The following is a 12653-nucleotide window of genomic DNA, read 5'->3' on the forward strand; positions in this document are numbered from 1 at the left end:
TAACATATAATGTATTATTTGTTTCAGAGGTACAGGTCTGTGATTCAGCAGTCTTACACAATTCACAGCGCTCACCATAGCACATACCCTCCCCAGTGTCTGTCACCCAGCCACCCCATCCCTCCCACCCCCCACCACTCCAGCAACCCTCAGTTTGTTTCCTGAGATTAAGAATTCCTCATATCAGTGAGGTCATATGATACTTGTCTTTCTCTGATTGACTTATTTCGCTCAGCATAATACCCTCTAGTTCCATCCACGTCATTGCAAATGGCAAGATTTTGGGTTTTTTTTATGGCTGCATAATATTCCATTGTATATATATACTACATCTTCTTTATCCATTCATCTGTTGATGGACATCTTGGCTCTTTCCATAGTTTGGCTATTGTAGTCCAGGCCTTTTTAAGCCCAAAGAGGATGTGGTCGGTTTCAGACAAGTAATAGGGCCTAGATCTTCTCTCCCTACCCCCATACCATTCTTCCTAAGTGACTGAGAGCCATCCTTGGCCCATGCAACCTACTGGAACAGCAGTCAATAGAAGTCAGTGTAGTTATGGGCACCTGGGTGGCTCAGTCGGTTGAGCGTCTGCCTTCGGCTCAGGTCATGATCTCAGGGTCCTGGGATCGAGCCCCGCGTCAGGCTCCCTGCTCAGGGAGGAGTCTGCTTCTGCTTCTCTCTCTCCCTCTACCTCTCCTCCCTGCTCATGCTCGCATGCTCTCTCTCTCCTCTCTCTCAAATAAATAAATAATATCTTAAAGAAAAAGTGTAGTTGTTAAAGGGTCACAGAGGTACGAGCCACCGGAGCGGGTGTGAAGAGCCAGCTCCTGTCCTCCTGCAGCTCCCGTGGGGTCATGCAGGGCTGTCAGCCCGGGCGGCCACCTTGCTTTGCCGTGCAGCAAGAGATCACAGATGGTGACGTTTAAATGCTCAGGAAGGTTTTTAAAGAATTCATAATTTGCAGAAATAGCAGCCTTCATTCCCCAAGGCAGAGTGGATACTCTCGTCTGCCTGTCCCAGAAAGAGATGCCATGGCTCTGTTTCTTCTGGAGACTGTTAGGGGGCCGCTGCGAGCTTGCTGGGCGTTCTGTGCCTCCCTCACGGCTGGCCGTGTGTTGCTGTCACTTGGCCTTGACTCTGATTGTCCCCATGGCCAGGGCTATCCCAAACAGCACATGTGCAGTTTATATTTGGAGAGTGGGCTATAGAAGAGATGAGAAGATTCACAGGAAGGATTTCATCCCTGGCTGTACTACGGGGGAAAAGCAAGTAGATGTTTGTCTCTTCATTTGCTGTTGCTGGGACAGGCAGGAAGTGGAAAGACAACGTGCTGGAGCCTCTCAGTGCCTGGTTGGCGGGCTTTCGGAAAGTCGCCTCATCTTCTGAATCCTCGTATCCGTATTAAAAAGAATAGGACTCCATTTCCATGATAGTCTCGAGGAGGTGAAATCAAAGGAGAGCCATGTGTGAGAAATAGCTTTGTAAACTGCAGGGGGCGCTAAGCCAGGGTGGATGAGGGGGGCTGCTGTAGGTTCTATTAGTCCGTGTGGCTGTAAACACCCTCGTGGATAAGAGGACTCTGTGAGAGTAGGCAGATCCAAGGCTTCTGTTAAGACCAAGATGGGAAGATAGACCAAGCCAACTAGGGGATGCAAGTCTAAGGCGGTCTGGAAGCTAAGATGCTCAGGGAGGACCATCAAGGAACGGGAATGGGTGCAACTGGCTTACAGTTTTCTGAGGATCTTGGAACTGCTCTCAGAGCTGAGTGCTCGGTCTGCAGCCAGGAACCGGGTGCTACCCTACTTTCTGTTTTTCTAGGTAAGGCAACCAGGAGCTCACGGTGATGACAACTAGAAAGAAAATATGCTTCTTAGGGAACCGCAGGAAAGGGGAGAGGACTCAGCTGGGGGGCAGTCTGGGATTAGGCTGCTGGGCAGCACTGTCCCGGGCAAAGGCAGACACAGCTGGAACTGTTAAAGCCAAGTGTGTGGGATTGCCCCCTTCCAGGGTTCAGCTGTCTTGTCCTCATACAGACTTGCCCCGAGAATTGGTGGCTATCAGATTGATCAAAGCTCTCGCTGGTCAAGAATGTGATTGCAATTGGCGTTTATATGGATGCATTCTTTTCCTTCAAATACAGTGACAGAGATAGAAAAAAAAGGCTCAGTAAATTCTCAGAATATGTAACACTTCAAGACCTTTCCTGCAAAGACTGCTTCAGTAATCTATTATCAGTTGCCAAGAATGAAGCCAGAGACCTAACTCTTGTTTGGGAAAACTGGCATTAAACATGGAAACTGACTAGAATGTTCAGTGAAGACATTAACCACTGAAGGAAGGGTTATGATAAATACACAAGTTTAATTTATTTGATTGCCAGAATGAAAGTGGGCCATGAGAGAATAGTGAAGGAAAAGAAGGGAAATGGACCTGAGCCCAGAAATCAGCACCTCGGGATGGAAAAGTGGCTGAGAGTAGTGTTGATAGAAAAGTCATAGTTAAGAATATGTTTTACAAAAAAAAAAAAAAAAAAAAATTCAGTTGAAAGATACTGGCTTAGAGACGTCTTTAACCAGATAAACATATTTAGTATGAATGTTAAGTGGTATAAAGTAATCATAGAAAGGATTTAAATTCAGGTCTAAATGCCCCGAATCACAGGACAAACAGAATCGTCTCAGCCATCAAAAAGCAACACAAAATAAAGCAAACCCCAGAGAATTTGAGTCATCTTTCGGAGCCTGGATCTGAGCCCGTTGAGCACGCAGGTGTTTGGTTTTGTTTTGGACACAGTTGAAAGCATAGGACATAAAAGGGTTTATACCTCGTGTGAATTAAGATGCCATTTGTAGTCTCTAGAAAAATAGCATAAAATCATCTTCTAAGTTTCCCCTTTACTCACTAAAAATGTTCAGAATAAAGGTTTTTAGGTGATGTTGACTTTTAATTAAGGCTAATTTCAAAAGAAGAATCTTTTTTGATTTGGGGTCATCTCTCTGTTATCAGGACTTGGCAAACTTTTCCTGTGAAGGGACAATAAACGTTTTAGGCTCTGGCAAGCCTTCAGCTCTGCATTTCGGGGTGGAAGCAGCCAGAGACCTGGGGCAGGTGAATGAGCATGGCGGCCAAGTGCTAATAAAACTTGATCTGCGGCAGCAGATGGAGGGTTCCTCTGGCCTGGAGGCCTTCGTTGGCTGACCCTTGCTCTGATGATCCACCCTTGCCTCTACCTGTCGGTTTTCGGGGCGGGGGGGTCATTAAAGTCTCTGTTATACAGTGGGCCGCGTATTTTTGCATGCAGAAGTCAAGGAGAAGCTCATGCATCCCTCTGGATGCGCGGGTTTTAACTGTACATCTGGAGGAAGCCATAGCTTGCTTTCTGGGTGAAAAACGGGAAGGCAGAGACATGGTACCCGGGCGGGCTATATTAGATGGGATGAGCCGTTTTGTGTAAACTACCTAAGAGCGATCTCGAGACACCCGGTCTTTTCTGTGAAGGAAGTGCCCTGTGGTGTAGAAATGCTGCCCTGGCCCTTGAGGGAGCCCCAGGCTCTGCAGCAGGCGCTGGCCTGCCCTCGTTGGGGGTGGGGGGGCAGCTGCGCATGGAGCTTTTAGTGCCGGTACACACAGGTGCCACACGGACACACTGCTGTCCTCCCTCCCTCGAGAGTTGCACAAACTTGGCTTCTCTTCCCACCGGCTGTGGAAGCTGCAGCGCCCCGGCCATGCCCTCCGTGTGCCCCCGCCCCCCCCCCCAGGGTTGGTTCCCCTGGCGCCCTTCCCCCCCTGTCTGGGAGGCGCTGCGCGCCCCTTCCCCCTCCCCCTCCCCCCCCCCCCCCACCCCCCCCACAGGAGGGCGAGGTTTTCATCCTGGGGCTCAGTGCTCCATCCTCAGCACCGAGAGGAGGGCCTGCATGAGAGAAGGCCGAGATCCTGAAGTGCGATTTTTCTGGCCCACCCTTTGGGGGATTCAGAGGACATTTCTTCTTCTATACTTCAAAAAAATGGCAAAACTTGGCAAGCTAAACTCCCTGTACAAATGTTAACTTTTATCTATCCCTTGTACTGTGGTAAGTATTTTTACGTTTTACCTCATTGACTCGTCGCAAGGACCCTATAAAACATGATCCCTGCTTTCCAGGTGAGCACCTGGAGTCAAGGGAAGGGGGGATCAGTCATGGCCAGCCGGGTGGTGCCTCCAGAGCCCGTGTGCGTAAGCCTCCCGTCTTGGAAAAAGTAATTGTCTCAGAAATCTTGGTCCAGTGCGTGCTCGCAGGCCCTCGGCGTGAACTTTGCACGTACGCCAGGGTAAGGAAGAGGGGCTGAGGCGATGGCCTGCCCCCCTCGGGGGCACGCTCCCCCGTCCTTCATGCCACCACGATGCTCACCTTGTCATCCTCTGTCAGGTGTGTACCTAACAGGTGGCAGGGATTGCCACCATGCCATGTCGGGATTGCCCAAGCCCGCCACCCACCCCTGCTCTCCCCTGAGGGCCCGGTCCCTGCCTCTGTCTCCCACCCGTCTCCCTGCTCTGCCTGACCCTCCGGCCCTGGCTGCTCTGGCCCCCAGGTCCTGGTGCACCCTGGCCCCGGACTTGGCTTAGTGTAGAGAACTAATTTATCGTTGAGTGCATGGCGTCAGCATTCACGGCTCAGACCATGGGAGGTCTCGGGCCTGTGTCCACAGGACCCTGCACTTTGGGCGCCGATCATCTTGAATTACTTTCTCAGAGCTCATCTTCCCGGCCAAACTCGGGGCACCGTGAGCGGAGGAACTGTGTCAGTCTGTTCATCACTGTGTCCATAGAAACAGAACACTTTGAGCCTTTTCAACCATCATTTTTTTTTTTTAAGTGACAGGAAAGGAGTGCATTTATTAAAAATCTTAAACCACTGTAAAAGAGAAAATTCAAATGAGCCCAAGGATAAAAATATCTTGGTTAACACTGCATACTTGATATATATCATTCCATTTTTAGAAAATCTGTGCATGTATGTTCGTGTGCGGTAGAGACACACAACGCACACATCTCCTTTCTGCCCGTCCCGGTAAGTCATGGCCGCCTTGAGTCAGCAGCGGCCACGCATCTGGCCCGTCGCTGGTAACTGTCCTGTTACCTCGGTGCATTTCTGTGCCCCGATTTATTGGCTTCATCATTATGTTTCAGTATAAAATAAAGGCTCTCCTGTGACATCAGCTCACATTTACTTTTATGGTTTCCGTTCCCCTTCTGCTTTTGGAAATAGAACCCTTTGGTCTAGAGAACAGAGTACAAGTGTTTCCTCATCCTTTCTGTACCATTTTGATAAACATAAAAGCCTATTTCTCTAGACTTTTCCATCCAGGGATTGTTTCACTAAGACAAGTGGCCCCCCAAATGTGAATTTCACTGGTCGCCTTGAATGCTTTTTAACCTCCACCCCACCCTGCCAAGGTGCTGAGCACGGCCCCCTCCTCCCCTCCCGAGAACCCCCGGGGGCAGGCCTGCAGCCCCTGATGTCTGACCTGGCCCCCGACCGGGCACTGGGGGCTACCCTTGCTCCCTGTGGGGTGAAGCCCATCTCTGCTCGCTAGCCTTCTTGGGAAGTCATTTAGCCCTTTGCATTCCTTCCGAATTCCCGCTGCCGGGGCCATTTGGGGATAATATTAGATCTTTCTGTAAGTTAGTCAGTGACTTTAATGTAGTGCAGAGTCAATTGAAAAGTCCTTTGTACAATTTTTAGATATTCCTTTCTTTTTTTAAACTAACAGGAACTTTTCTTGACAGCTAATTTGCTAGGATGTGACAGCTGACGACATACTTGCACTCAGATTATTGAGTCCTGCAGGCTTCTCGTAGCTTCCAGATGATAAGTGCACTGTAGGAGAACACACAGCATGCAAACCGCACCTTCCCAGGGCTAGACTATCCTTGAGGATAACTGTCCATTTGCTCAGAGTCTAAAGCCTGGTTTTTTTTTTGTTTTTTTTTTTTTTTTTATGTTTTCTGACATTCTTTTTAGGGCTAATAGAAGTAGTAGAAACCTAGCTGTTCTGCTTCTTGTGCTAGTGTAATGAAACTCTGACCATGACCCAGACAGGGGCTTGGTTGCCAGCGATGGCTCAGTCTCAGCTGGTCTGCTTGACGGAGGGGAGGGTGCGATGGCGGCTAGGGGTCTGCCACACGGACCCCATACGCTGTCGTAGGACCAGTTACCCAAGCAGGACGACGGTGGCTTTCCTGGGCGAGGTCTGCCTGTCGGCTAAGTCCATGAAGGATCTTCCCTTCACGTTAACATCTGTTTCCTTCAACCAGGGACTGCAAGGAGCGCACGCTGTGAATGCTGTCATTTACCTTTAAGTATTTCCCTGTGAGAACTACAGATGATGCAGCGCTTTTCAACCCTTTTTCTTAGGCTGGAGGTATTTGGGGCCCAAGCAGTACAAACAGATGCCTCTGACAGAGGAGTCCGCGGTACCTGCCATCCCTCCATGACCACTGGGCTGCAGACGGAGGCGGGAAAGCCCAGGCCACGCTTGGCTGCTGAGCCTCGGGGCTCCCGATGGCCCCGATGTTCCGTGGAGTAGCTGCAGAATCTCAGACTAGTTCTGGACAACGTGATGTACTTGTCCCACTGTGTTTTTTTTCCTTTAAGATACAAACCCTAGGGCAAAATTGAAAAGCCTCAGGTAGCCATGTCTCCAAATAAGAGCAAAGTAAACGTCGAAGTTGTTACGCCCAGGGGATCAGGTTTTACTGATCTGAACCGGGAGGAAGGGGGTGCGACAGTTTTCTGTGAATGAGTGATGCCCTGAATCCAAGGTCAGAGGGGGCATCTCAGAACCGGTTTGAGAAAGAGGCTCTGCCCCTGCGTTCCTCCAGGGGCACCCCGGGGTGAGGTGCTTGAGCATCCTTAGCCGTTTTGTTGCCACTGTGGAGAGATGGCGCGCCTGGAGGAAAGACACATTTCAGCCCTAGTATAAGGAAGCAGAAGGTCTCCTTAGCCACACATTTAAAACAGCAAAACCAAAGGGGACTTTCAGATACCTTTTCTCCTTCTCTCAAGGTATGGTTGGCAAAACTGTATTTTTAAAATGTACAACTTGATGATTTGCTGTACATAGACATTGGGAAATAATTATCACAGTCAAGTTAACGTATCCATCACCTCCCATGCGTGTGTGTGTGTGTGTGTGTGTGTGTGTGTGTGTGTGTGTGTGTGTGTGTGGTGAGGACGCCTGAAGCACTTGAATGCCCAGGTCTTCAGTGAGACGTTCCTCATCTGTAAATAAGATCAAATCATTTTCAAGCAGGGGTCAGCCTTAGTGTAAGCCTAAAAACCTGAAAAAATTTTGTTTTGGTCAGTATCACTGCTGTATCCTTACAGAACAGTTTTTGGGAAAACTGTTCTCGTTTAATTTTTAAAAGGAATTCATATTTGTTTTGTGCTCACCTATAAAAAATGAAGCCCACGGTGAACCCACGATTCTTAGCACTGAGCCTACAGACTGGAAGGTACTAATCCAAGGTATGCATCTGAGGTTGGAGTGTTCTTTCTCCTGCACAGGCACACGCGGCTGAGCTTCCGAATCCGCGTGCACCCCCAACCCTGACTTGTAAATCTCTGTTGCTTTTAGAGCACGATGGGGGTGGGGGAACGGTGGGGCGTGGGGGCAGCCTAAAAGACGTGGAGGTTGTCTGCGGATGTGTGGGAGCTGCAGGTGTTTCTCCAAGCGGAGGCGGCCTCAGGGGCCAGGAAGCCGTGACCACAGGGGCAGGGGTCGAGGAGCACATCTGCTCTGCCCCATATTCTGCCAGGTACCGGGAGCGGCGGGCACCCTGCAGAGAGCTAGCCAGGAGATGGTCCTGTGCCCTCACAGTCCCTGCCCCTCATCTGCTGACCCCTCATCTGTGTTGTCTCAGTCCCAGTAAGGATTATGTGCCGGCAGATTGGGGAGGACCCCTGCCAGCTGTGTCTGTCTAGCATTCAGCAGGGACTCAGCAAATGTGAGTTCCCTTTTCTTGGCGACCTAGTTGGCCGTTCGAGGGGTGACTTGATGGGATAGGTAAGGCTGCTTCTGGTCCATCGATAAGGAAGTCGACTCAGAAAGGAGCCTTACTCAGGATCGTGCAGAGGACTGGGGGCAGAGCCGGGATAGAACTCTGGTCCTCTGCACCTTGCCTGTGCTTTTCACCCCCATCCCTGTTTTGGGTGTGAGAACGGCCCAACCAGAGTAGTCACTGTTAATAGACATTGCTTATCAGGTACACCCAGAATTCTACCTTTAAACAGTTCAGTCGTTGATGACTGTCACTAAGAATAGAGAAACTGAAACGTAACCACCTGGGCAACTCTTGTGGATACAACGTAAAAACACCTTTACAATCAGTCTTCTTTTAGAGTTCCTGCCTCCTGATGCCCAGTAATCGCCACCACCTCCCCCAGACAGTAGCTCAACTGCTCTGCCTGAGAAAGGTGACTTTGTCACGCTTGAGCACTTCATTGTGGCACCTTAAAAAGTACATTTGCTATCAGAATCCCCCCGAACATTCACTTTTCCAAGTTAATCTTACCAGAAGTGTTCTCAAAATGAATTCTGATTTTCTAAAATGGCAAGATACTTTATTTTTAAAATCTCGTTATTTTAACACTGCATTGTTAGGTGTGATTTTTGACATCCCAGCAAGGCAAAGCTGTAAGCTCACCAGCTGCCATTAACTTATGGTGCATTTTGTGCAGTATATGTGAGCTTAATATAGATTCTCTAGGCCTGGAAACTATTATTTTTCAGCATTGCAAAATTATATTGTCTGAGCTTTGGTGCAAATACCAGTATAGAGATTTCAAATAAGTGAGTTTGGGAGTCTCAGTATTATTATCTACGGTTGTTTAGCTCAGTTCGTAGAGGGCCAGACCCAGACTACCAGGGCTGTGGGTATGATTCCGTCTACTTCTTCTGTCTCATGAGTTCGGGCCACATCCCTTTTACGTGGCCGCCCTTCACCGTAGACCATGGGGACAGCGTGATCAGGTGGAAGGCAGCACTGCTCCTGGGAGACCCGAAGTAGAGGCTGCTCACTGAACTGGGAAGCTTTTAGAAAATAATCATAGCTTGAACCCCACAGGTTGAGTGGGTCTAGCCATGGGTATTTTTTAAAGCTCCCGAAACAGCTTAATGTGCGGCCAGGGTTGAGATCCCCTGGAAAGGAGGAGCATGGAGTTTGGAGTGGTCTGGTTGTATTCCCCAGTGATCCTTTATGATCTTCACATCCTGGAAGACAGAAAAGCCACCTTTTGCCTGCACTGTTCTGTTGGGCTTTTACTCTGTGTCATTAGGCTTTTAGGGCATGGCTTAACAGTGTTGGAATTCCTTCAGTAATGAATCATAAGATTTGGTTGTTTTAAACATGAAGTGAGACATTTTGATAAATCAAGATGCATTTTGATTGGTGCCTTAAGATCCACATCTGTTTTCTTATTTTTTGAGAGTTTACCCGGAATGAATGTCTTCTGACAGGCATGACCAGAAATACACTTGCGTTCGCAGTTAATAGGAACCAAAATGTGGATAATGCATATATCAAAGGAGAATCATTAGTACTTCCACATGCTTTGAACTGTTTGAGAAGTAAATTATTTTGTATTATATGTGTGTGTCTAGCTGGAAGCTTAGTGCCTGTTCCATGGTTGATCTAACTTTTGCACCAAGATTTATTTGAAAACGAGAGAAACAGTGGTATTTCAAGAGCCCCCCAGTCTGGAAGTCCTGGTCACAGACAACTGGCTGGGAGAGGAGGCCCACTTTCACTCCCCTGAGTTGGGCTCCGTGTTACAGTGCTCATCCCCCACTGTCCTTCTGGCTCTTCTGTGGGTCTCCCTTGGAACACGTGTGCTTTCCAGGACCACGTTATGACCCTCTTGTTCCCGAAGCCTCCCGCACACGACCGAGTGGCTCCCGTTGGTTTACGGAGCCTTACTCTCTCACTCTCTCACTCGTTCCACGCAAGCCTGGGCTGGCTTCCAGTGAGCCTTGGGCTGTGCTTTGGTGTTTCTTACCTTGGCAAGGGGACTGCCTTCTCATGCAGGGCCGGTCTTCTTTTTGGAGACAGAGGGGGCCCTCAGTTGAGACCCACTGAATTGAAAGATCAGCCAGATCAGTGTGGAGGGTAGAGCAGAGAGGGAGGCAAAAAGGGAGGGCCAGAGTGTCCTGTTTCCGCGTCGAGAGACTTTTATCTGTCAGGTGTCAGCTTTTATAACCAGTGTGCATCAGGCCACCGTGGTCACCCACATGCTTGTGTGAGCTGTTTGTGCTCTGAAAGGTCCCCAAGAAAATGAATGGAGCATTAAGAGATGGTTCTGCCAAGTTCAGCTTTTTACCCCAGCCAGAGCGCTAGAGATTAGGCCTGAAGGCACTTAAACTGAAGAAGGGAGAGTTTTAGCCGAGAGACAGAGTTGCCAGAGATGGATGGCGGTTAGTCAGGTGTCCTGGGCCATGCTGCTTTGTCTCTTGGGACAACGGCAGTGCAGGGGAGTTGAGGAGGTGAGCGGGGCGCCGGCTGGGCCCCCGGCCCCTGAGCTGGGCGCTGGGGGCAGTGACAGGGAAAGGCCCCTGCCCCAGACAGGCTTACACGCTGGTGAATGGGAAGACGGGCTGGAGCTTGGATGGGGGTCGGATGGAAGGAGAAAGAGAAGTAAAAAAACGCTGAGTGTAATCTGACGATGCTGCAGGCACTGTGGAAACGTATGGGAGGAGACACATTTGAGACTTCAAGCCCCCAGCCTCGGGCAGGACCATACAAATGGGCTCCCCGTGAGAAGGTTTTTTCGTGACTGTGCTTAAAAGTAGGAACTTGCACTGACGGCTGGGGGACTGACTCTTCTTGTCCCTCAGTCTGGACGATTCCATTCCCACTATCATCAGGAGACTTCCCGCAAAGCCGGTTCATCCCTCTTCTCTGGCATTCACTGGGTTTTGCTGTATCCCCTGCTTCCCTCTGGGCCCTCCTTGGGGTGGGGGTGGGGGACTCTGCACCCCGCAGGGTAGGGGACATCCCTCCCTTCGCGCCCATCCCCAGCACGTGCAGCACCTCTAACCTCTTCACTCACATTCTGCTACTTGGCGCGAGACTGCAGAGCTCGTGGTTGGATTTGAGGGCAGAGTTGCAAGCCCCTTGTGGCCAAGCCATCCTCAAATCTTTGGGGTGCCACACCATTCCGGAGGCTCCCAGGGCTCTTCTGCCTGGGAGGCTCCTCAGTGTGCTCCTAGAGAGCCACAAGCTTGCTTTGAGAGCGCCCTCAAGTCTTATTAAACCGACGGCTAGTCCTGTGCCTTGTTCGCTAGTTTCAGTACCAACGAGCCACGTGCCAGACAGCTATTAGGACACCAAAAAAGCATCAGGTGAATGAGTAAGACCGGTGGGCCTAGCTTTTCGCCCCGTGACACTGCCGAGAGCGCACTGGGCGGAGACTGCCGCTGGCTGTGTCCCCGCCGAGGCCCGTAATAATGTAGCGCGTCCCCTACATGATCCCCCTGTCTCGCCCTCTCTCAGAGTGCGGGACAGATCGCCGTGCTGTGTAGGGGTTTCGGCGACACGCAGAGCGACGGCATGGAAGGGCCTCGGGGGCCTCGGGACCCACCTCCGCGGCCGCTGGCGCGCCACCTCTCCGATGCAGACCGCCTCCGAAAAGTCATCCAGGAGCTGATGGACACGGAGAAGTCCTACGTGAAGGTAACGGAAGGGGCCGCGTGTTCTTTCCTGCCCGGTCTCCCCGGGGGTGGCCAGCTGTGTGTCGGCAGGGCTGCCCGGAACCCCAGCACTCGTGCCAGAGCCGCCTGCTCCTGGCAGCGGCGGACTGCTGCCCGAGAGGGGGGCGGGAGGGCCCACGAGCCGAGGGGGCTTGGGAGAATCAGGTGCTCGGCTCACTGCCTTAGCAAGGTAGCTTTCGCTATGGAAACAGATGTTCTGGTTTGTCCCCTGTGCTCTGTGGGAAGGGAGTCTGTACTGGTTTAGCAGGAGAGCGCTGGAGAGGACCTGAGGGGCTGAGGAACCAGGGAGGGACCTGCTCACAAGCAGCTGCTGGTGTGGCCCCCCACACCTTCCTGGTGGCCGTCGCCGCGCGGGACAGGTCCCCCACGACGGAGCAGCGGGTCATCCCAGGGCCGCTCCCACCCCGGCACAGAGGGGTACGTGCCGAGACTCTTCAGTACCCGAAGAATTCATTTGTTTCCGAGGACCCCAGTCAGTAGTTTGAGAAACCTTTTCTGAAGGACGCCTGAGCCCGGGAAGACCGGGTTCTTGTGTTGTCAGTATTTGCTGGAAGCTCACTTGCTCGGCCGGTGCTGGCAGCAGCATGGGCGCAGGGCAGGGGCTGAGAGTCCCACCAGGCTCTGCCCCGGGTGGCGGCCCGGCCTTCGGTGGTGCCCTCCACTCCCACTCACACCCGCGTGTGCACAGCCGGCTGTCACCTCCTTCCTCCACAAGACAAGTCTCAGCTTCCCCTTTCGTCAGTGTTACTGTCATTTTATCTGGACTTGATGGGCGGCCTACTCACAGGTAGAACTACCTAGAGCTCCTTCTTACGGTCCCGTGGGGAGAAAGAAAAGCTGTAGAGTGGACAGTCTACTTTCATATCCTGTTACGTCTTGTCCAGTATCTCATGTGGGGAGATGA

The 12653-nt window shown here is 51.1% G+C and overlaps 1 protein-coding gene across 17 annotated transcripts in view; it reads left to right on the top strand.

The window, feature by feature from the left end:
- TIAM2 (TIAM Rac1 associated GEF 2) overlaps window positions 1-12653 on the top strand; it is a 224380-nt gene that overhangs the window by 197031 nt on the left and 14696 nt on the right. For all 17 annotated transcript variants that reach the window (XM_025866368.2, XM_073894136.1, XM_073894128.1 and 14 more), the window contains one exon: window positions 11532-11711. In XM_025866368.2, coding sequence (XP_025722153.1) covers window positions 11532-11711 — 180 coding nt within the window. The remainder of the gene's footprint in view (window positions 1-11531; window positions 11712-12653) is intronic.

This window comes from Callorhinus ursinus, unplaced genomic scaffold (genome assembly GCF_003265705.2).
Source record: "Callorhinus ursinus isolate GAN/ISIS: 27379988/994484 unplaced genomic scaffold, GSC_fseal_2.0 scaffold6, whole genome shotgun sequence".
Taxonomy (NCBI): domain Eukaryota; kingdom Metazoa; phylum Chordata; class Mammalia; order Carnivora; family Otariidae; genus Callorhinus; species Callorhinus ursinus.